The 19,593-nt window shown below is 40.3% G+C and overlaps 2 protein-coding genes across 8 annotated transcripts in view; one reads left to right on the top strand and one right to left on the bottom strand.

Moving 5' to 3' along the window:
- The first annotated feature begins 1,642 nt into the window (after window positions 1-1,642).
- On the top strand, window positions 1,643-4,255 carry CATSPERD (cation channel sperm associated auxiliary subunit delta). The gene has a single exon (XM_081873682.1). It carries the CDS (start codon window positions 1,747-1,749, stop codon window positions 4,099-4,101), a length of 2,355 nt encoding a protein of 784 aa, XP_081729808.1. The 5' UTR covers window positions 1,643-1,746; the 3' UTR covers window positions 4,102-4,255.
- A 2,511-nt stretch (window positions 4,256-6,766) lies between these two features.
- Window positions 6,767-19,593, bottom strand: part of TRAPPC8 (trafficking protein particle complex subunit 8) — a 51,081-nt gene continuing 38,254 nt past the window's right edge. For 4 of the 7 annotated variants that reach the window (XM_081873603.1, XM_081873605.1, XM_081873607.1 and 1 more), the window contains 10 exons: window positions 18,271-18,418; window positions 16,605-16,701; window positions 16,032-16,103; window positions 15,899-15,939; window positions 15,061-15,246; window positions 14,472-14,573; window positions 13,818-13,865; window positions 11,674-11,819; window positions 10,370-10,459; window positions 6,767-7,874 (listed from right to left, as the gene is read on the bottom strand). In XM_081873603.1, coding sequence (XP_081729729.1) covers window positions 7,640-7,874; window positions 10,370-10,459; window positions 11,674-11,819; window positions 13,818-13,865; window positions 14,472-14,573; window positions 15,061-15,246; window positions 15,899-15,939; window positions 16,032-16,103; window positions 16,605-16,701; window positions 18,271-18,418 — 1,165 coding nt within the window. In that variant the 3' untranslated portion in view covers window positions 6,767-7,639. The remainder of the gene's footprint in view (window positions 7,875-10,369; window positions 10,460-11,673; window positions 11,820-13,817; window positions 13,866-14,471; window positions 14,574-15,060; window positions 15,247-15,898; window positions 15,940-16,031; window positions 16,104-16,604; window positions 16,702-18,270; window positions 18,419-19,593) is intronic. The other 3 variants (XM_081873604.1, XM_081873606.1, XM_081873609.1) reach the window with 1 other exon arrangement.

Below are 19,593 nucleotides of genomic sequence, written 5' to 3'. Positions count from 1 at the left end.
CGCCTTGGGTTACAACCTGTTTTGGTTTACAACTGGACCTCCAGAACAGATTATGGTTGTAAACCAAGGTACCATTGTATGTCTGAGCTGAAGATCGCCGCGATGTACTCCTTACCAGAGCTATGACGACGACCGACAACTGATGGACAGATCACTGATTAATACATTCCACGATGGCTATCAAGATTATACCTCAATGCAGGCTTCAAGGAAGGAAACCAAGGCGCAAAATGACCACTCAAGCCCTTAAAGATCCTATTAAGCGGGATTGCTTCCAAACGTCTCTTAAGGACCATCTGAAAGGAGATAGGAGAAGCAACCACTCAGCAACTTAATAGAACAGTTGTCTTTTAAAGTAACAACCTAATCGGAATAGGAAAGGCTGGAGCCCAATAATGGAGTAAGATAAAGGTTAATGTCTCTGGCCTGCCACTGGGTAAAGTACGCATAGTCCTAGTATCAAACCATCCTAAATAGCTTCACATAAGCTTATGGAAAGCTTGGCCCATCGCTCAACATCCAAGAAACCAAAGTGCTGCACCAACAAGCACAAATAAACCCTCTGCAGCAACACAAATCCAACTCAATGATGTAGCATTGGAAAGTGTCAACCACTTCTCCTACCTGGGCAATTATCTTTCCACAAGGGCGGACTTTGATGCTGAAATCCAGCATTGCCTGAGCTCTGCAAGTGCAATGTGTTTGAGGACTTGGACATTCGCAGGGAAACCAAAATGCTTGTTTACAAAGCTATTGTACTACCAACCTTACTATATGCTTGTGAAACATGGACCACTTATAAATGCCATCTCCAGCTCCTCAAAAGAGTCCATCAACGGTGTCTCCGAACAATTTTACATATCACTTGAGAAGACAGGCAAACTAATGCCAGTGTACTGGAAGAAACAAAGATCACCAGTGTGATTCTTCAACATCAACTTTGTTTGACTAGTCATGTTTTGTGGATGCCTGATTATCATCTTCCAAAGCAACTACTCTATTCTGAACTTAAACATGGAAAGCATAATGCTGGTGGTCAACAAAAAAGGTTTAATGATTCTCTCAAGGCAAATCTAAAAAAAAAGTAGAACAAACACTGACAATTGGGAAACACTGGCCTAGGAGCATTCCAATTGGTGAACAGCTTTTACCAAAGGTGTCATGGACTTTGAAGACACTCAAACTCAGGACGAAATGGAGAAACAAGCTAAGAGGAAGGCACGTTTGGCAAACCCTCACCATGATCAACCCACCCCGAAACCTACGTTCCCACTGTGGAATGGCCACCTGAATAAGAGCTTAGGAAGAGAGGGAGACAGATGGAGCTGGTCTCTCAGCCAATCCTATGTGGTGGACCCTGCAACCCTCCCCATCCCTCTGATTCAGCCAGGTACAAAAACAAGCAATAGAGGACGGTTCAGGGAGTGGATGTGATATTTTGCATGCACATGCTTGTGGGTGTAGAGAAAGAGAGTGGGGTTTCACTGTTTCCTGGTTAAAAGAATCCATTTTATCATCTTTTATTCAGGAACAAGACAGCACAGAAGCTATAATAAGCATCATGTGAAATCTCCTCAGGTACCCCATCCCATCTAACAGCCAACTGCCACTTGGAATTCAGAATAACTGAATTAGAATCTGGAACAAAGCAGACGTTTGAAAACACTACAGCTAACAGCATTCACACTGAACACATCTGTTCATGCATTATGGGGTTGGCTTAAGAGAATAATTCAGAAATCAGCAATGCGGAAGCCAAGCAGTTCTGTAATCATATTAGTTATTTTTTTGCTGTGTCTGGATAGGGGTGATTCTTGGCCATGCACTCATGAACTACTGATTATATCAAGCATCTCCTTCAATTCAAGTATGGTATCACACGGCACTGTTCTCTCATACAAATATAAGGACCCTCGTCTAATACCACACCCATGTGAGGCATTCTACTTTGGAGGACAGACTCCTCCAGCCATATATCTTGGGGAAAAGGTTTTCCTCAGCCAAGATAATTTTCAGAGCAGTCTTTTGCCATTGACCATTCCAGCTATAATAAAAAGCCCACCAGCTGAAGTCACTAGTGCTCTTTTTGTGCAAAGCAATCGAGCGCTTTTCGTAATAAATGGAAAGGTCTATTTGTATTTCTATAGCACATGGAAAACCTGGAAAGTGTCAACTGGCATCGATAGCCCCGTTACAGATATCACAAACATGGACTGCTGTTATTCTTTGAAGGACATCAATTGTTACGATACCAGCAATTTCATTGTGGCTTATACAACTGGAAAGCCTGCTGAATCCACTGATGTCTTCACCTCCAAAGATGGGGGATACAGATTTGTAAAAACAAGCCCTTCCAGTTACGAAAATGCACTGATTGGTATCTACAACTTTGTTTCCTTGGCACAACTTGGAGTTATCCTCAATAAAACAGATGGTGATGGGGAAGCTTATTTTACATATACAGATATGAACTTAGCCCATCAAGAACAAGGTGCAAAATTCGACATGAAACTCTATGCAGATGAATCTGTTATTGGCATAATTCCCCCTGGCCTGAGAGGTTTTATTCTCCTTTGGACAAAAGACACTTTCGTGTTCTCTTTCAACCACGGCCTGAATGTCGCTCTGATAACAGTGCATCCCACTGATAAATATGTTAATGTGACATTACCTTCGCATGGCCTTTGTAATGTTGCTGCCAACAGAAATGAGATTGCAGCCCTCACCAAGAGCCAGAAACTTTTCTATGGAACCCTGGACATGGAATCAACACAGATGGTATACATTGGTGATAAAACCAAGGGCAAACCCACTGACCCTTGTGAGGCGATGATGTTTGAGAATATTGGGGTGCTTTATTTTGTCAGTCCTATTCCGAGCACGGATTCTGCATTGTATCATTTTCAGAAATGCATTATTAACATACAGGACACACTCATGACTTTACGGCCACCGCTGCAGCCCTGTCCTGTAGAGATCCTCAGTGGTGATTTCCATAACAAAATATATTATATTGATATGAAGCAGGAACTTAATTTTAATGTCACATTTGTGCCCAAGCCGGGCACTGGGACCTATCCATATGTCACTGTGAGCAATCCCCATGCGCTGGCATTTCAAGCACAAATTGATCAGGATGGCTTTACCTTTGATGGAAACACTAAATACAGGCTACATATTAGGCTGCTTCAACAGGCTTTCTCGGGCATGTCTCAACTCGAGTTTCAGGATACTATTTACTCAAGCAGGATATCCACCGTCACGGTGGATATCTACAACAAAGCCATATTCTGTATTGACATGCATCCAATGACAGCCCTTATTGTAGTGGGCTGTTCACCTAAGAAACATATCAAAATTGCTGAGAGTACAACAGCATGCAACAGAGGTCTCTTTCAGGATATTGTACTGCAGAATAATTTTGTTTATTCAATTGATCGAAAGGTATATGACCCACAGTTCCTTGGCAGAAAAAAATTGTCACAGCCAAACCTTAACATTACCTATCGTTATGATCTTTGGAGATGTCCTATTCTGTTGTACTATGACAGCCCATGGCTCCCTGTTCTTGAGCTGTGGGACAATGATGAATTCATAGAATATGTTTCTGCTGATTTTGTACTGTATGAAATACATGGCATGCATAATTATGATTATCTCCTGAATGAAGTAGAAGCTGAGTGTAGGACAGCAGCGCAGAACTGGATCACTATAATGGCAGAGGATCCTGGAAGAGAGCCAAGTGATATGTGGAACAGATTGCTTTATGAAAATTGTAAAATTTCCCACGAAAATGGGCCTTTGCCATCAGCTTCCAGGCCGTATCATGTTCTAAACAGGAATGAGAAGAACAGAATATTATTTCCACAGTACAATGGCATATATGTCTTCAAAGCCATTGTTGTAGATACACAATATAGCTACTGTGACCTAACAACGGTTTTCAGTGTGTATGTACATGGCGCCCTCCCAAAGTCTCAGATCAATGTTGGTAAAACACTTATTAGTTTTCTGGTTCTCATATTTGGCTCTATTTTGATGGTATACTACTTTCCTAAATTAATGAAGGAAAATGCAAGAATGAAAACAGTTTGGGCGTAATATTTTAGTCCTGTAATGTCATGCTCTGAGGAGGGGTAGGTTAATTCTCAACAGCACTGAAAAGAAATACCATTTGGTTTGCAAACCAGTATTTATGGATAAGGGATGGTTTAAAAATGTATGAGTTTTAATAAATACAAGTTGTCAAAAGAAAGTGCTTTGTGGATGGTTCTCTGACTTTAGCAATATGAGTACCTGCACTGAGCAAACTCACAGCTCCAAATCCACAGTGGGAGAGAGTAATGCACTGTTGTTTCCACAGCGTCTTAAGCATCCATGCAAGGAGGGGGAACGGGGGGGGGGGCACAGACTCAAGAAAACTTTTTCACATTTCCTTTTTCTTTCTGCACTATCCAAATATGAGCAGAATAGTGCTTCATAGGCAGTAACCGGTGTTAGGTTTGTGTATGTGTGTGTGTGGTGGTTTTGGTTGTTTTTCAGTGTGGGTGGAAACAGTTGTCACATGGGCTTTGGATTTGGGGGGAAAGCTCTCTAATGCACTCTGATGCTACACGGTATGCTGCCTTGAAGGCTGAAATACTAAGCAAGCAGCCCATGTTACTCTCTTCTTGCCCCACTATTTTTAAAAAGTGCAAACTTCTCAGTAATTTGAAAAATTGGGGAGAAAAATATTGGATTAGATTTAGATAGAATATTTATATTGGAGATAAGGGAGTGCTCTCTCTGTGTGTGTGCGGCTGCCGTCTTGATAACACAACACACAAGTTGTAATTAACTTGAAGATTTATTGCAATACAAACAATTAGTCTCGGACATCTAACCAAGCGTCCATGCCGGCCCTTCTAAGGAGTGCTTCCTGGTTCTGCAGAATATGCTGAACCTATTACCTTTCTCATACATCTACTCCTTGGGCTCAAGGGATTGCTTGCTTGAGCGGGCTGATTTCTCTCCCTCCCACTCTCTCCTGACACGTTATCTACATTCCATTCTGTGTCAGGTGGAGGGGGAGGGAAACTGCTCACAGCTGTCCGACTGCTTCCAAACCCACGCTGTTTCTATACTTGGGGCAGATGTGTTCATGACATCCTGGATCAGCAGTACACTGCAGCTCACAAAGTCAGAACTCTGATTCTCAAGTGCCTTAGAGAAACATAGTTACACCTGCATTGAAGACTCAAAACTGGCTTCAAACTAATCCTGAAAGTCCCTTCTTGAGACACTGTCGAAGGTAGTTTCTGGTTCACTTTGAAGCAGTGTTTTGGTGTGTGTGTTACTCTGATTTTCCTCTAGACTCAAACAGAGAAAGGAATGCCTGATTTGTGTGACAGTACTTCTGGCTCATTTTGAAAGGGGTGTTTTGTTGTTTTGTTTTGTTTTGCTTTGCTTCCCTGGTGGAGAAGGAATTGTTGCCCAGGTGTTGTTCACATTCCCGTTTATTGTGCACCTGCTGCATTTCCTGTGCTGAGATTTTAATCCATGATCATACATTATCCAAAATGCATAATCATCCTGTTCTTGTTTGATGGGTTGTTTGTCAAACCAGCTTCACATTGGAGTGCTTTAGCTGCTCCTAATTTGTCTCCAGCCAACTTGCGAACCTCTTTGCAGAATCCTTTTTGGCTGGGGGTGGTCCTACATGGGTGAACTGTCAATCTGAGGATACACAGAACTGGGGCTCCCCACTTCAAACCCCAAACCTACAACTCTGTTTCACTTAACTTATTATTATTTATTAAACTTGTGTGCTGCCCTTCATCCAAAGATCACAGGGTGATTCACAACATATACAAAATGAAAACACAAAATACATAAAAAGACCCAAAGAAACCAGTAACACCCCATCCCACAAACACACTTAAAAGCCTACAGAATGTGTAATCAGCCAAAGGCCTGGTTAGAGAAACATTTTCACCTGGCACTTAAAAGATATGCAGTAAAAGTGCAAGGCAAGCCTCCCTGGGGAGATCAGGCAGCCACCACAGAAAAGGGATGTTCTCATGTTGCCCTCTAGAACTCTAGTGAAGGCCTCTATGATGATCACGGGGTCCAGGTCATATGGGGAAAGGTGGTCCTTGAGGTACTGCAGTCCTGAACCATTTAAGGCTTTATAGGTCAAAAACCAGAATTTTTAATTGCGCCCAGAAACTTGCAGTCAGTGCAGTTGGACTAGAATCAGTGTTATATGCTTAAACCGTCTTGTCCTGGTGAACAACCTGGCTGCCAAATTCTGCACTAGTTGAGGCTGCCAAACATTCTTCAGAGGCAGCCCCACATATTATGTGAAGCAGTAATGTAACCTAGAGGTTACCAGAACAAAGAATATAGAAGTTAGGCTATTTGTGTCCAGATCCTGGTGCAGCTGGGCCACCAGACAAAGCTGATGGAAGGCACTCCGCACCACCGAGGCCACCTGCACCTCAAGCAACAGCAGTGGATCCAGAAGGACCCCCAAACTACATACCCATTCCTCCAGAGGGAGTGTTACCCCATCAAGAGCTAGCCACCTCCCATCCATCTGGTCTAAGGTACCGCCTACTAACAGTGTCTTGTGTCTCAATCTTGATCTGGACTGAGCTTCAATTTCTTGGCTCTCATCTGCTTCATTACTGAGGCAAGACAACGGTCCAGAACAAACCATTAACAGGAATCTACTTAATTTCTGTCATCATTTCAGAAACATTATGAAATAAATCAATACAGTGAATATGGTGCACATTTTATTCTATTTACAGCACATTTGTTATAAATATAATACATTTCTCGAAAAGCTTAATTAACTGGTAATTTAAACAGATCATCTGAATTGTTATAGTTACATAATAAAGTGGATGTGTTTACATGACAAACTTTAATGGTTGTGAAATAGTGCATTTTGTACTGAGATGAATGAGAACATATCTAAACTGGGATTTTCTGTTTTTAAAGGATATTAAGTGGAGTTATATGCAGTTTGCAAAGAGGACTGGCTATCAGAATATGAAAGAAATCCCAATTTCACTTTTTTTAGTAGTGGAAAATGAAAAACTGGGTAGGATTTATTTTTGTATCTTACTGAACTTCACAGAAATGTTATGAAAAGATGGTTCATGAACAAACAAACAAATAAAAATGCCAGCAGGGGTCTGTGCCCTAAATTGCTTCCTAATGCAGCCACAAATATTAACACAGGTTTTAACAGCAGTATGGCTGCATTTGACAGGGTCTAAGGTATATAGGAGTTTCCAATTCTGTTACGAGGAGGATGATACCCAATTAAGTTACATGGAGTAGACCCACAGAAATTAAGTCAATTGATTTCATTGGGTTTGTTCTGAGCATGACTAACATTGGATATCACCAGTAATGTTGTGTATTTCCACTTAATTAATGGAATACTTTTTTAAAAATAAATGTTCTGTCAAGTCTAATGTACCAGGCATTATGAAACAGAAGGAGACAAGTACTTGTAATAGTTTGGAATTTTATCTACACTATTTTAACAGTTCATATGCCAAGGCTGCAGGTTAAAAGTAATGAAGTAAGTAACAGTACTCAAAACACTTCTTTTCTTTTTGGTTTTAAATAAACCTGCAGCAAGTCAAACATTGCCAATGATGATCAGTGCTGGCATCGAGTTCTGCTGACTTGTTTCAAACAAAGTAACCTGGTCCGAAAGCTTGGCAAAAACTCGTGGGGTTCCAAGATTATAAACTCCTGTGTGGACGAAACAGGCCTTTAACTGCAGGCTGGATACTTCCTGGCTTTTCAGCTGAAGCTTGTATTGTGTTTGCCCAAGCCAAGTAAATGAACCATGGATTTCAAGTGTTTCTGGACTGGAAAAGAGAAAACATGTCATATTCTTCGGTTCATGCCCCAAAGTGTTAGTATAAACCTATGAGTAACTTAGCCAAAGTGACAGTGATTCAATAATTTAATCAAAGCATACTGGGATATAATAAAACCAGTTATATTTATACTAGCTTTTTGCTTATTTACCCACACCACAAGGAATTTCAGTTTAATGCATTCCAAAGTTTGCAGCCTATTACTACTATTTCAATTCTTACCCACCTTTCACCACAAGGTTCCAGGGCAGGTTACAGAAGTTTAAAAAGCAACACTGAAATTTCCGAGTAGTTTTTAAGAGTAGTCCCACATAGAGCGAATGGCAATAATCTAGTCTGGAAGTTACCAGAGCGTGGAGTAGCACGGCCAAGTCATTTCTGTCCAAAAGGTGTTGTATTTCATGAACTCGCTGGAGATGGAAATAGACATTCCTAGCTACCTAAGTTTCCAGTGATGACGCTGGATACCCCCACCCTAGGTAAAGGTAAAGGTACCCCTGCCCGTGCGGTTCAGTCTTGACAGACTCTGGGGTTGGTGCGCCCATCTCACTCAAGAGGCCGGGGGCCAGCACTGTCCGGAGACACTTCCGGGTCACGTGGCCAGCATGACAAAACTGCATCTGGCGAGCCAGCGCAGCACACGGAAACGCCGTTTACCTTCCCGCCAGTAAGCGGTCCCTATTTATCTACTTGCACCCGGGGGTGCTTTCGAACTGCTAGGTTGGCAGGCGCTGGGACTGAGCAGCGGGAGCGCACCCCACCGCGGGGATTCGAACCGCCGACCTTTCGATCGGCAAGCCCTAGGCGCTGAGGCTTTTACCCACAGCGCCACCCGCATCCCCACCCCCACCCTACAAACCTGCTATTTCAAGGGAAATACAGCCCCATCTAGTTCCACCTCCTAAACGTGAGAACTTGAACACATCAGTAGTTTTCATTTGTTGGCCAACATCCAGCCCATCACTGCCTCCAAGCACCAGTCTTGGACTTCAGCCCCCTCTCCCAATTCAGTTGGAACATAACTATAGAGTTGGGTATCACCTGCATACTGGTGACACTTCACTTCATATCTCCTTATGACAGCCCCCAGTGGCTACAGAGAGTTGTGAAATATCATGGGGGACAAGGGTGAACCCTGCAGGACACCACAGGGAAACTCCAATGGTGTTGAGCCGTGCCCCCCACTCCAACTACTTTCTGGAAATGGCCTGGGAGGTAGGAGAAGAAGTACATTGCCCCAAATCCCACCTTCCCAAGCCTTCCCAAAAGGATACTGTGGTCAATGGTATCTAAGACCACCAAGAACTCAAGGAGAACATGTATTTCCTTACTCAATTCAAGGAGCATTACAGTCAACAACCATTTAATGGGGGGGGTTTCCGTTCCTGGCCCCTGCGTGCACCAGCAGAGCACGTATAAGTGTGCCCTGCCCCCCTTTTCTGTGATGTTTTCTGCCACTTTCAGGTTCAGTGCTGTGCACACATGCACAATCGCGTAATTGGTTGTCATCTATACTACAAACAACGCACAAGGTTTTTTCTTTTATGCTATGAATTTGGCAAGGGGAAAAAAGTAGGGAGGGAAGTTTAGGTGCATGAAATAATATTTATGCCCAACATGTTTCAGAACAAATTCTTACTCAGAGACATGTTTTAGCAGCAATTCTTAAATGCAAGAGACCCTCCAAGCAAAGATTTAGTCCAATATGTGTTGGGCTTGGAATAAATCTCATTTTAAGCACTTGGGAGTTCCCTCCTCCCCTTTTCCTGCCAGTGGTGCTTTCCCAGTTTTGTGGTTGAATTTTGCAACAGTACACATTTATAATTGCTAAGTCCTGAAACATCAACAGTGTCCAATATGTGGAAACACATTCTGGAACTGTACTGGTGTCACTGTGTGTGTGCATGTGTGTGCGCATGTTAGAGAACCAAAGGAAATAATATGAGGAGTAAAACCAGACACATCTCCCTCAAAAGAGTATGAATGTCAGAGTCAACAAACTGGATTGACTTTCCTCACAATAATATTTCAGAGTAGGATCTAACAAGGAATCCTCTGAATCACTCCTACATAACACAAAATTATAAATTGGAAAAACATGTGAAGTACTTAGTTACTTACTAATTTATTACACTGTTATCCGCCGCCCCCCGCTCCAAGGTCTGGGCTGCAAACATGATTCCCAACTCTTTTTATCCTAAGTTTGTGATGAGAGATACTGGCTGAAAGATACTGCTTGCAACAATATCACCCAGGAAGCTTTGCAAGTGAGTAGAGATTTGAAACTGTTGAGCTGAAATTTTAGATAACATTTCTCCTTCATCATTTGTAACTTTTCCACTGCCTTCAATAAACCTTTAGATTGAAGTAAGTGGTTCATACACAGAGAGGAGGTTTCCCTTTTAATTAAGATATGTTGTCTAGAGGTGAATATCTAAATTTGATTTGCTTCATTAACATCAAATTTAGCTTTAGAATATTACCTTGTTGTTTTATGTCGCAAGTCAATGATCACATCAACATCGGCCTGAGAGCAATTTGAAAGTAGAAGAGTGACTGGTACTATACAAAGGCTACAAAAGAAAAGTCTCATTAGAAGCTTTGTCCTGATACTTCTGACTTTGGAAAACACAACTACACAACACAATATGCACCTTTATTAACAAGAATGAAAAAGACTTCTGTTCACTTAAAATCAGCCAGAGGCCAAACCCTTCAGTTATAATTCCAAAATAAATCACCATCTTAGCTATGTTACCTGTGTTTGTTCACAAACATCTTTCAATTTCAAGGTCTCTGGAGCAGGGATTGTCCACTGATGGCAGAATTATCTATAGCACATTATGCTCTTGTGCCAAAATGCTCAGGCAACCTATCAACATGTGGGGCTACTTTTGACTTATCCACAATTCTTAATAAAGAAAGGAATAATTATTCTTCAGCTAGATGGGAAATTATAATGAAGCTGCTCTGCAACAGCCTCCATTCTCCTTTCTGGGTTCAAATGCAAAGTGACAACATGAGGCTAGAAACAAGTGTTTAACCAAAGAGAATGCAGCACTCTGAAGCAGAGGCTGCTGTACCCTTCTTTGCTGAACTAGACACATGACCATATCTCCACCCCCACCTTACATGGGGTGTTAAAACACAATAAGAGAAGGCAACATTTTGAATGAGGTTGTTCTTAGTTTATGTTGTTTATGTCTTAGTTTTGATTAAAAAAAATGATATTTAGCATGAGAAACTCCCATGGTTCTTTCAGGTCTTGAATTTATTCAAAATTTGAGAATGCAAAGGATGGAAGTCTAACCCCAGATCTAATTCAATGAGTTAGTTAGGATGTGGTGGATCTTCAGCTTAGCCAGAAGGACCAATAGAATTTACACCAGTATAAGTCCTGAAAATGGGCATCCTGGGGGAGCGGTGGGGGCAGGACCAGGCAGGGTCGACTTATTGTGGATCCTTACACCATTCAGCTTGATCATGGGACCTAGCAACCCAGCAGAATTTATGTCAGCAAAAAAGAGTTACACCAGCTTCCCATACTCAAGATCCCTCCCAAATACTCCGCTTCAAAAGAGGCCTTTGTGATATTATTTAACAGTGATGAAAAATAGCCTTTAAATTTTAAATAACTATTAAAATTAAAGGCTAACTATTACAATGGTCATTTCTTTTCGTTCTTTGTAGTTCAGTGTTGCACTGCATAGTTCTTCCACTGAAGACTACTTGCATCACATTCAACAATATCTATATTCCTTAAATTAGAACAAAGAAGCATTCAAACCTTTTTTGATGAAATGGGTGGTTATAGGTTTCTGGATAATGAAGACTAGTTTTAATAAGGCTGGAAAACTGATCCAGAGATGGCCTAGCAGGTACCGGTGTGTTTTCTGGCCGGAAAAAATTGAAGAGCCCTATCTCTGATGACTCCTGGAATACAAGTGTTAAATAAGCAAAGTCGTATAAAATCAAGAAGAACTCAATCCCGCATGTGAGAAATACATAAGAGATTTTATTCAAATCATGTAAGAGCAAAAAAACTGTTCATTGATTCTTTCTTTAAAACAAATGCAGAAGAAATGTCCAATACGATCAAACTTCTGCAGGAGATGGAGCAACCAAGAGGGCCCCCTCTGCTGATCTTAACACCCAAGAGGAACCATAGGGAAGGAGGCAATCTTTCAGTTATTTGGAGCCTAAGTCAATTAGGGCTTTAAACACTAGCATGAGCAACTTGAATTGGACCCAGAAACAAAGTGGCAATGTGTATGCTTAAGAAAAGTGGTTAGATGATTATGATGATAATGATAATAATAATAATAATAATAATAATAATAATAATAATAATAATAATTTATTTATACCCCGCCCATCTGGCTGAGTTTCCCCAGCCACTCTGGGCGGCTCCCAATCGAGTGTTAAAAACAATACAGCATTAAATATTAAAAACTTCCCTAAACAGGGCTGCCTTCAGATGTCTTTTAAAGATAGGATAGCTGCTTATTTCCTTCACATCTGAAGGGAGGGTGTTCCACAGGGTGGGCGCCACTACCGAGAAGGCCCTTTGTCTGGTTCCCTGTAACCTCACTTCTCGCAATGAGGGAACTGCCAGAAGGCCCTCGGCACTGGATCTCAGTGTCCGGGCTGAACGATGAAGGTGGAGATGCTCCTTCAGGTATACTGGGCCAAGGCTGTTTAGAGCTTTAAAGGTCAGCACCAACACTTTGAATTGGGCTCAGAAACGTACTGGGAACCAATGCAGATCTCTCAGGACCAGTGTTATGTGGTACCGGCGGCCACTCCCAGTCACCAGTCTAGCTGCTGCATTCTCGATTAATTGCCGTTTCCGGGTCACCTTCAAAGGTAGCCCCACGTAGAGCGCATTGCAGTAGTCCAAGGTGAGTTCTAAAGGCAACCCTACCCACTGCTTTTTGGACCAGTTGAAGTTTCCAAGTTATCTACAAGCGCTTCCCTGAATAGGAAACATTGCAATAATCATCCAATCTGGAAGCATAGAGTATCATGGCCAAACTATCTCTGTCCAAAATGAGCCACAGCAGGCAAAACAGGCAGGGCTGGAAATGGGCACTCCTCACCACTGAGACCACCTGGGCCTCAAGTGATGGCACTGGATCCAGGACTACCCCACAAGCTCCAAACTTGTTCCTTCCAGAGGACTGCAACCGTGTCCATTATGGGCTCTCTTCATACTTCCTGGACTCAAAACACCTAATAACTTTGTCTTTTCAGTGTCACCTTGTGAATGAAGGCCCAGGTGGTTTCAGTGGCTACAAGTGCTTTTTACCAGCTTGGGATGGTAAGGCATCTATGACCCATTTTTGGACTGGGACAGCTTGAGTACTGTTGTTCATGTGCTAGTAACCTCCAGAGAAAATTACTGATAGGCACTTTATGTGCCTTTGAGGTTAACCTGGAAGTTGCAGATAGTGGAGAATATGGCACCTCTACTGTTCACTGGGACAGATTATCGCCTGTGTTACACTGCCTCTTAAAGAATTGCACAGGCTACCGATAGTTAAGCTTTGTGGGGGGAAATGACACTATAGTTAAGCAAAAGAACAACCTAACCCCAAATACTTTTACTCATGAAAGAACTCAATTCTTATTAATCTGGTGTAGGGTCATTCTCTACATCACTTTATGCACAAATTGGGGAAGGGATGGGAAAAGAGCATATATAAATTTCCTACATGGAGAATAGAATTTTAAGAGCAGTGTGAGTGTCAAGCCTCCCAAGAATTTATTCAAAGGCAAGGAAGTCAAAAGCAGAGATCAAGCTATTTGTGGTGACACCCAGCTTGTTTGGTGAGGAGGGAGGATGTGGTAACAGCAGGTTATTAAAACAGATAACAGAAATGGTGACCATACAGCACTATAGAAATGTATCTTTCCCCTGGATTCCCATACCTGTTCCAAGTCTTCCCAGTCAGAATTCCCGAGTATTTTTTTAAAACCCTAAAAAAACAAAGGTATAAGAGCAAGATAATATATTCCACCATGTACAAATATGCTAATTAAAGTTAGTTAAAGATATTTTGCTAAGGGAAATCCTGGCTGGCCTTAATCGTGATTAATATGTGCACCAGGGAGGAAACATTTTCTGAGGTTGAGTCATGATCTATAGGTGGAAGGAAGTGATTATGTTTGCACTTGACTCAAAATAACTTTTATTTAGACATGCTTCAAGAAAACAGGTTGATACAATAGCCCATCTTCACATCCCCCCCATGCAGCACTCTAGTCCAACCTTCATTCCAAGCGTTTGGCAGTATCTCAGTACTCCTACATTCATTGTGTTCTTAATAATTGAACTTCTAATATATACTATGTTATAGAATTCTGCCTGAGATCCATCTGGTCAAGGAGATTTCCTCCTCCCAAATATTTCTCAAAGTTCATCTATTAAAATGCTAGCAAGGCCGATTTTACACCTTAATAACTGTTGATATATACTATTGTTGTACTGTGTATTTTGGGGTCTATGGACTGCAATAAAGCTTGTATGTAAAAAACCAAACCTTTCCTTTTCTTAAAAACAAAAAAGTAATTCTTCCATGATACCTGCTTTTGAGGGAAAGAAAATGCCTCCTTCCCTACTGTATGAAGCACAACATGATGCTGTCCTTCCAAAATGAGTTGCTTGTTATCCTCCACCACATATGCCTGTTTGAGAAAAAGGTTGAAAAAGATCACAACATAAATGAAATTGTAAGGTGTAAGTTGTAACAGGAATTTTCCAAATACTGACAGCTAAGAATGGACACAAATATGGTTAAAATAATAACCTGTTATAGATCTACTGTAAAATATATTGTTGAGTAGTGTTAACAGAGTATAGCCATACCAATACTTTTATTTGGTTATTAAACAAATTTATAAAGAACCCTTAAAATGACATATTTTAAAACATGTAGTTAAGTGGGCGGTTACTGGAAACAGGATGTTCTCTGATGCAGTCCAATTGTGGAACTTCATCTCCAGACACATTCACCAGGGGCTGGTAATGCTATCCTTTAGGAAGTATTTTAAAACGGGCCTAGTCTCCTAGGTCTGTGTCAGTCAATAATATTAAGCAGCATCTCTACTGTTTTGTACGCTTAGGTTGTACTGTTTTGCTTATCTGTGGAAATATTTTATATTTTATACATACTTTCCAAAGTACAATGATGTTCAAATCCACCTCACTGCACTTCTGTATTAGTCTGACAGCATTGTCAGGAGACGGTTTTGCAGCTCCTTGTGATGTGTGCACACTTTGCTGTGATCGAGTTCTTTTTAAGTCAGAATATAAGCTTCGGAAAAAGAAATCTGCACATGGACTGGTTGAACTGATTATCTATGAAAAAACGGAACAGAGGTGTTGTTCTTCAGAAATAGCCAGTAAAACATTTGTTTAAAAAACACACTATAAACTGTAATCCAAGAGTGATGTGCATTCAGAGGTTGCCTCTCAAATTGTAATTCCACAGAAACCCCAAATGGTTCATCATGTTCCTCCAGTTCCAAAAGTCTGGGGATTTACTGCAAGAATTTCATTTAAAAAGGCAAATGGTACCACTGTATGCTTGTAATTGTGCACTCGCACACTTCACTTTTAAAAAGCAGTTCAGTTCAGCAGAGTTGTTCTGAATAAAGAAATATTCAGACGTGCATATTGATTGTGGTCATATTCTGCTTATGTCTAAAACTGTATATACAATGTGGAAGAGAGACTGTGACTGTACGTGAGTAATTATCACAGGTTTTTAAAATGCCTTTAGGCACATTAGCGCTCCTGAACTTTGTGAGTAACTACATAAAACATATCAATACTTTATTTTTACTTTTATTATTCAGTACATGGGTACTTGGACCATTGACTTTTCTGTGTTTTAGATTTAGCAAGGTTTATTTTTCCATCACCCAAGATCATATATTGGAATAAATGCTTTGTTCATGTGGTTATATTACACCAATGTATAAATGCATTTAAAAAATGACATGTATACCTGTTCACTTCCAAAAACGATATCTGCAAATGTATACTTTTCTACAAATGAAAAGGGAGAAAAATGTTAGCCCATAAAAATGAATGAAGATTTAATTATAGAAATATTATACTCCAAAAAACTGAATACTTACCTACTGAATGCTTGCATCTTACTGCTTTCAAGCACAATTTTCCTTTCTCTCTGTTAGCCAGCTTAATATCTGCTAGAAGGAATGACCAAATATGGATTGCTTCTCATGTCATGTAAGTTTACACTTTAACATCATAACTGCTAAGCTCACATATTTTACACACAGCAGCATAATCACAAAAGTGTGTGTGTGTGTGTGTGTGTGTGTGTGTGTGTGTGTGTGTGTTTTAGGGTAATACTATTATTATTATTCAAGTACTTAACAAAAATTCTTCTTGTGCTTCTAAATCTTTTACTTGTGACATGTTACAATTTCTGGTCCAGAACTTTTCTAGCCCAGAACTTTCCCACCACTTCCCAGGCACAACTACTGTTTCCTCCCCCCCACACACACATTAAATAATGTCCTACAGACCCTTAGGAACAGTTTTTGGGGGTGCAGGGAGCTGCAGTCAAAAGGAAGCAGGAAAGTTCCATTTGATGAGCTGAACTTGCAGTTCTTAGGATCCAAGCCTAAACATCCAAGCCTAAAACAGAATTTGAACTACCATATCTACTTCTACAATTCACAAACCTTTGTCTTCAGACAGATTTATGGATTCCTGTAATTTCCAGTTCTTGCTGTTACTAGATACTTGTACTATGTGAAATTCTTTTACACCAGCTTCACTCTAATAAGCAAGCACCAAAAAGAGATAAAAGATGAAAATTTATTTAAGTCATATATTAGAAAATGTTCAATAACTTGATATTACTCAAGATATTTAGTATTTATATTCATGCATCTTTCTGAAAAGGTTAGATCAGGACAATTCACAAAATGGTGCTTCCAGAACAGAAAAAGGACAGTGTAGGGACAAAAAAAACCTCCAGAAACATTCCATCAAATTTCGCCCACTAGTACTGGACAGCAATCTATGATTGTGGGGTGAGGAACATATATGTACACAATCTAACATGCCAAACATGCACACAGAAAAATCAAATCTCAATGGCCTGCTTGCCATAAAAGGCCCTGTCAGGAAGCACTTTAAGCCGGTGTATACTTTAAGGATACCTAATTGTCCCTAATTCAACTCTGGCTGCATTTGCTCAATAGAATTTAATACACTGCAAGAGTTAGTAACTCAAGTAAAGTTTACATATAAAAAGAGAGAGTGAGTCGTGGCACCTGAAGATCTTCCAGATTTCATCATTCACATTTTCCACACCTATTTTAATCTGTCCACTGAAAAAACGAAATAAACGAAGCCCTGCTTAATCACATTATCTCCACCTGGCCAGGTTCATGCCTGGAGAGAGTTTAGAAGTGGGCCTTAAGGTTGTCAGCTTGTTCCTCTACTCCCTTCGTTGTGGATGAAAGAAAGCAACTGAATCGGAAGATCCTGCATTCATTTGAATGTGGAGATCTCTCTTAACACTGCAAGTTTAAACCCTCTGCCTAGAGATTTTAATCTCAGAGGAACAAAGGCACAGAACCTCTTAAATCTGGTCATTCACTTCCCTCCATAGCAAACCAAGTGAGGTACAGATGTGGATGCCAATTTGGCAGAAGCACACTCCAATCTCTCCCAAGCTAGACCCCTAGAGAGAAAATGATGTCTGAAGAGGTTCAGAACAGGCCAATTATTTTAATTATGCATAATGAAGCTGAATACTACAAAGTGACATTTCTAAATTCACCCTACCCTAGATACTGTTAGAAGTTAAACATCTGCATCATCAAAGGTTCAATAGAACAGGGAATGATACTAAAATTACTTTATTCTGAACCAGGCATAGGCAAACTCCGGCCCTACAGATGTTTGGGACTACAATTCCCATCATCCCTAGCTAACAGGACCAGTGGTCAGGGATGGTGGGAACTGTAGTCTCAAAAACATCTGGAGGGCCGAGTTTGCCTATGCCTGGTTCAGAATAAAGTAATTCTGAACTTTCAATCCAGTAAAATTAGTTTTTGAAAATTAGTTTTAAGAGACTATGCACATATCTATAAATATATATTAAAAAGTCAAAGTTAGAGAAGACAAAGATAAGCAATGTGCTCTGAGCAAACTGAAGCTCCAGGGGAAGGAACAACAACTTCCTTTAAAGGTTCTATGATCCTGCCTTCAAGCAGGGGTGTGTGCATTCTTTTCACACCTAAGGATATCTTACACACTCCCAACATTTTCTTTGAGGACAGCAAGCTTCAATTTAAAAATACAATCACTGTTGGACCGAGTTCTAAGCAGACTTACGGTATTGATATTTTCCACATCCACAAACACTAGCATATTGTCGCCATCACCTTTTTCATCCTCAAGAGCATTGCTTCGATATGCGGTAGCTCGTACAGTCAGTGATCGACTGGTACAAATAACGGCAGTATGTCTCAATACTCTGTGACTGGAAAGAGAAAATATGTAACATTTCACCATTGTATTTCCCTCACATGCACTTCAGCACCAGGAAATTGTTCACTAACAATTAAGGTGGTTTGCATTAAAAATGAGGGGAAATTCGCTCTGATGCATCTACATGCCCACTGAAAGGAGCTTTGCATCAAGTTTCAATTCACTCTAAAAAGTTCCACATATCTGATGCCACCTGCCTTACTGGACTCCCTTCCTACTAATAGTAGGCAAGCAATAACCGTTTAGCTTCAGGTGCTTGCTTAATACTTTTTAAAAAAATCACAGAGGCCTTCCCTGAACTGTGATCCCAGCGGTGTGTGCTGTTGATCATTGTGATTTACACTTATTCTGAATTTTATATTATTTTATTGTATATTGTTTTTCTATGTGGTACACTACTGTGTAGTCTGCCATTTTGTTACAAAATGGTATCCACTGGTATCCAAAAATAGACAAAAACCTACTCCATGGCCTCATGCCAAATGTAGCTGAGGTGTTTTAAGAGGTGTCCAAATGTATAAGTGCATAGAATTCTTTTATTTCAAAATATACAGATTTTTATGTTTTCATTGAGGGTTTGCTTTATGACAACTTTAAAATGCTAACTTAATATAATCAAACAGTTATTTGTTGAAACAAAACAAATTCCTTCCAGTAGCACCTTAAAGACCAACTAAGTCAGTTCTTGGTATGAGCTTTCGTGTGCATGCACACTTCTTCAGATGTATCTGAAGAAGTGTGCATGCACACGAAAGCTCATACCAAGAACTGACTTAGTTGGTCTTTAAGGTGCTACTGGAAGGAATTTGTTTTGTTTTGACTATGGCAGACCAACACGGCTACCTATCTGTAACTGGAGTTATTTGTTGGATTGCCATGTTATGTTTTGAAATGATTTGTCATTTGCTACTATAACATTGTAATGATTTTCATTTTTGTTCTGTTGTGAGGAACTTTAAGCATATGTATATGGAAAAGCAGCATTAAAATTTAAATAATAAATAAATCCAGTTTTCCATGTAATACATTCATCTGTGTGCTTAGAATTAAACCCAATGATAATACTCAGGTTCATCCAGAATCTGAAGACTATAAGCAGTCATTTGACTAAAAATGGTACAAATTTAATTAAGTATTGAATCTGTTCTACCCCAAAATTTTGTAACC

The sequence above is a fragment of the Podarcis erhardii genome (genome assembly GCF_964252035.2).
Source record: "Podarcis erhardii genome assembly, chromosome: 8".
In the NCBI taxonomy this organism is placed as follows: domain Eukaryota; kingdom Metazoa; phylum Chordata; class Lepidosauria; order Squamata; family Lacertidae; genus Podarcis; species Podarcis erhardii.
Note: the sequence above shows the minus strand (reverse complement) of the source record. Positions and strands in the feature narration are given on the sequence as shown.

Coding starts and splice junctions, on each gene's coding strand:
- CATSPERD (XM_081873682.1), top strand. CDS start 1,747: ATGCGGAAGCCAAGCAGTTCTGTAATCATATTAGTTATTTTTTTGCTG.